At 48.2% G+C, this 4486-nt stretch overlaps 1 protein-coding gene across 1 annotated transcript in view; it reads right to left on the bottom strand.

The window, feature by feature from the left end:
• Window positions 1-619: 619 nt before the first annotated feature.
• The window catches only part of MPZL3 (myelin protein zero like 3), a 6437-nt gene continuing 2570 nt past the window's right edge, over window positions 620-4486 (bottom strand). Inside the window, exons 4-6 of the mRNA XM_015649969.3 lie at window positions 4154-4319; window positions 3394-3457; window positions 620-1603 (exon numbers count right to left, since the gene is read on the bottom strand). Of these exons, the coding sequence (XP_015505455.1) occupies window positions 1577-1603; window positions 3394-3457; window positions 4154-4319 (257 nt within the window). The 3' untranslated portion in view covers window positions 620-1576. The remainder of the gene's footprint in view (window positions 1604-3393; window positions 3458-4153; window positions 4320-4486) is intronic.

Here is a 4486-nt window from a genome sequence, read left to right on the forward strand (position 1 = left end):
CTCCATCCCAGTATCCCTCTGCTCTCCATCCCAGGAGCAGTGGCTTCGAGGGCACACCAAGAAGTTTCCACAGGAGAGAAAGCTCAGTGCCATTCACAGCTCCAAGGCTGCAGCTCACCAGGAACATTTTCCCAGGATCCAGCACACCCATGGCCAAGGAGCCAGAGCTGAAATCCACATTTTGCAGCACAAAGAGAGCCTTTGGCTGCCCAGGGGAGTCGTGTGGGGTGTGAGTGCTGGGAGTGGAGCAGCAAAGCCACTTCCCCCAGGCTGTATGATCCCAGCACCAGCCCTTCCCAGGAAAGTTTTGGCTGACAGATGTTGTGTCACCAGGGAGCACAAACATTTTAAATATTGCTTTATAGTAGACAGGAGAAAGATGCATTTATCTGGAAGCCCAGATCTAGAGCTGACCTACTTCTCAGTGACAGCTTCACCACACCTGGAAGCTGGAGCCAGCAGAGATGCTGAAGGGGGACCTGGTGGCTGTTCCCTTTTGGGTTAAATCTGCTCCCTAAAAAACCTTTACCCATCATCACATGACAATTTTCACACCTCAGGAAGGCAGTTTTATGAGTTCAGCTGTATTTAACCAAATAAAGAGACACACAGCCCAGAATGGAATAATGCAATTTATTAGTAATTGCACAGTAAAATCAACAGTAAACCTGGAGCACATCTATTAAAAGAGGATATTTGACTGATACAGAAAGAAAACAGCTTTTTAGGGATTGAGTGAATGAATTCCACTGCTCTCTGCCATTCACTGTTGGATAAGGCTGGTGAAAGAGGAAATGCCCTCCATCGAGGGGAAGTAATGCTGCACAATTAACCATTTCCCTAAAATGGGTCCTAGAGGAAGGGAGGAAGAAAACAACTACTGCAAACAGAACATTCCTTTGGGCAGTGCTTGAGTCCGTGGCTGAGGTAGATGGGGTTGTGTGTCCCCAGAAACAGAGTCCCCATTTGCATTTCTGATTTAAAAAAAGGAAAAATAAATCGTTTTCTATGAATTGTGCTTCACTTCTCCAAGAAGGAGAGGCACCCAGTGATGCAGCTGAATAAAAAAACACTTCAAAAGCAGTAGGTTCTCTTCACTCCAAGACAGAGGATGCCAGAAATCACTTCATCAAACTGCTGTGAGTCAGTAAGTTCCAAAAAACCTGAGGATGAACCTTGTCAGTGCCCAGAGAGCTGGAGAAGCCTTCACTTCAAAAAGTTGGATTTGCAGGGCTCAGGAAAAGAGGGATGTCACCAAAAAAAATCAAACCAGTAAACCAAACCAATTTGTAGGAAAACCAAGGCACATTGGCACTGTAGGCACTGGGGCTTCTGTAGGCCCTGCACATCTGAGGGCAAGAGATTTTCCTTTCCCCAATAAATTAGAAAGATTTTTAGAAAATCATTATTTTGTGCTTAAATAGGAGTGAATTATTCCATCAGCTTTATTCTTCCAATCCACCGAGAGCAGAGCACGCCCATCAATCCACACTGGTTATCCAGCAGCCTCTGGAAGGATCTAACCATGACTTTCAGTGCTGTAATTTTAGTCTTTTTCCACAGCTGCAGTCTTCCATCAGTAAGGATCTTCCTCATCCGTGTCCTGAGCAGGAAACATGGGGAGAAACTGAGATTATGTGTGAAGAAAAGAATCAAGTCATGAGTTCAGCCAAGTGCTGAGCATGGGTTGGGTTCTGGCAAGAGCCTAAATGCTTCCCTAAAATGCTGCTGTGCTTGAACAAGCCAGAGGACTTACAAAAACACTGGTATAAATATAAATATACACATAAATAAAAGCGCTAAATCTGTTTGACTTCTCCCAGACACAATCACCACGCCGTAACCCACACGTGAAATGCATTTTAAGAGAAGCAGCAGCTCAAGATGAACCAGAAAGTGCAGCACTACCCTGCAGAGCCAGCAGTGAGCAGCACAAATTATTGTTTGCCAGGCTGACAAGCACCCACTTTCAGAAGGCCGTGGTTGCTGTAACCACAGCTCTCGTTTGGTGCTGTCCCCACAAGCAGCTCTGCAGCTCCGAGCTGGGAGCTCACCCAAACTCCTCAGCTCTGCAAGCAAAATCTCACTGATGCTCCAGACATCTCCAGTCTAAAGAGATTTTCCATTGGCTTTGCAATTTTAATTGTTTGGTCACGTATGAAGCATGAGAAAGCGCATTAGAGAAACCTCAAAAATGCAGAATCATTAGAGGGCAGCAGATAAATATTTCAACATCAGACAGCAAAGGATCAAACCTGACAAAACACTCTACATGAAAGCAGCAGGATTTTATCATTCCAATTTGACTCCTCCTAAAGGATGAGAGGATATTTTTCAATTTTTGAGGTTTCCCATGTCCTGGCAGCGTTTCCTCACCAAACTGGAGCTCCATCCTTCCCTGTCTCTCCTCCCAGATTCCCGGAACGTCACCTGGAACAGCCCTTCCACCTCCCGAGGCAACTCTGCCTTTGGCAGGAGGCATTTCCTGCTTCCTGCACCTCTCCAAAACCTCCTTCCCAACCCTGCAGCTCTGTGCCTGCCTCGTCTCATGCAGAACTGTAAATATTTTATGTACAACTTACGTAATTGCCTGTTTTTCATCCTGTATCTAATAGAAACCATCAGCACGCGCCTGTCTGAAGGCTTGGGCATTTAGGACATTTTAAATCACCGGCATTAGGAGGGTGCAACACATATTTAAATCCTCCTTAACTCACGTCCTGACTGCGTACATGAGAGGCAAAGGTGCCCCTGAGGTAAATCTGCTCTGTAGGACACTGGGAAAGAAGGAAAGCCCTCTGGAACTGGAATTACTCTGGAATGCCGATCCCAGCACACAGGACAAGGGCAAAACCAGCCAGGAGCTGGAGCACGAGGCACCCGATGAACAGGAGCTGCTGCTGGGGTGGGAAGGGAAGCAGCAGAATTAGAGGGCAGCCACCACTTCAGAGAGCACAACAAACAAAAAGCAGAAACAAACAAACAAACCGCGAGGGTTTAGCAATGTTCTGTCGGAATGAGGTGAAAGGAGGAAGATCTTCACCACCTCTGCAAAAACACAGAGGGCTGAGGGGTCACCGCCTGCCTTCCCCAGCACTGCCAACCCCAAACTTCCCCTGAAGAAACCCCACAGCAGCTGGCACTTCAGCCCTGATTTGTCAGCTTAAAATGACAGCTCTGATTCCAATCAAGTCAAATCAAAAATCAGTTTGATGCATCCCATGACAGCTTCCCCAGCAGTGCAACCAGCAGCTCTCACTCCCTACAGCTGGGAAGCTCTGAGGAGCCTTTGGGGCACACTTGGGACACCCAGAGGTGTTAGGACACTCTACCTGCTGCTCTTAGCACCTTCTTTGAGCACCCAAACTGTGTCAAACTCCAACTTGCACTTACCACACAGTTCAGGCACCACTCCTTGATTTTTCCCCCGCAGCAGCCCGTGTCTGTGTGCTCAGGCCTGCAGGAAAAGCACGGGATCAGGTTCGACTTTTCCCCCCAGACATTCCAGTACCTCCTCTGGACTGTGAATTCTGGTCATTCCACAGGGAACTGGAGGTTTTTCAGCACAGCCAAAAGGTCTGAAAGCTGCCAGATGCCTCATTTTGAAGGTGGCACTTAAGTGCCACAAAAATTAAAACAAAAGTTGCTTTTTGACTGGCAAATCTCACCTCTCCAATCAAAACATTCAAAGACTGCAATAAAAACAAATTATTCTGCAGGGAATTGAGCAGAAGAGAGTTCAGTCTCTGAGGCTCCTTCAGTACCTGGCATCTCTGCTCAGGCCACCACATTATTGGGTTTATTTTGCTGTTATGGGGCCTTCACCCCAAAATGCAGCACACAAAGCTCACACACTCAAAACATGCTGCTGACTCAGGCTCCAACAAACCTCATGAGAGAAGTGAAATGTGTCTGACCCTGAAGTGCTTCAGTTCCCTGGCATTCCTCACGCGAAGGACAGAGAAAAGGGGATGTGCAGCACTCAGTTTGTGCTCCAGCACGGAGATTTCCCAAAGCTTTCTGCCTGCTGGCTGAGCAGCAGACAGCAGTGACCAAACTGCAGTTGGTTTGTGCTGAAGGCCAGTGGAGAAATCATCCCTCGTGCCTGGGCCAACACCCCAAAGTGGAAATACAGGCTCCAGCCAGGACTTACTCATCAGACACTTCGATGGAGGATTTCTTGTAGCCACATTTTCCTTTCTCCTTCAGCACCCGGAATTTCCTCCCCATCCTCACCAGCAGCAGAATGACCACGAGGGCAGAAGGGAGGAACACCAGGATGGACAGCAGAGCTGCTGAGGTCAGCTGGAAGGCCAGGCCTGAAACCCAGTGAGACAGCTTGGCTGAGCCCCTGGGACAAACACTGAGCCAGGGCACAGCTTGGTGGCCCTTCCACATGGAACACAGGGCTGGCAGACTGGAAACAGCCTGTCCCCACATCTGTGGGGCTCCTGTCATCTGCTCCCCAAACCTGTGGGGCTCCTGG

Source organism: Parus major, chromosome 24 (assembly GCF_001522545.3).
Source record: "Parus major isolate Abel chromosome 24, Parus_major1.1, whole genome shotgun sequence".
NCBI lineage: Eukaryota > Metazoa > Chordata > Aves > Passeriformes > Paridae > Parus > Parus major.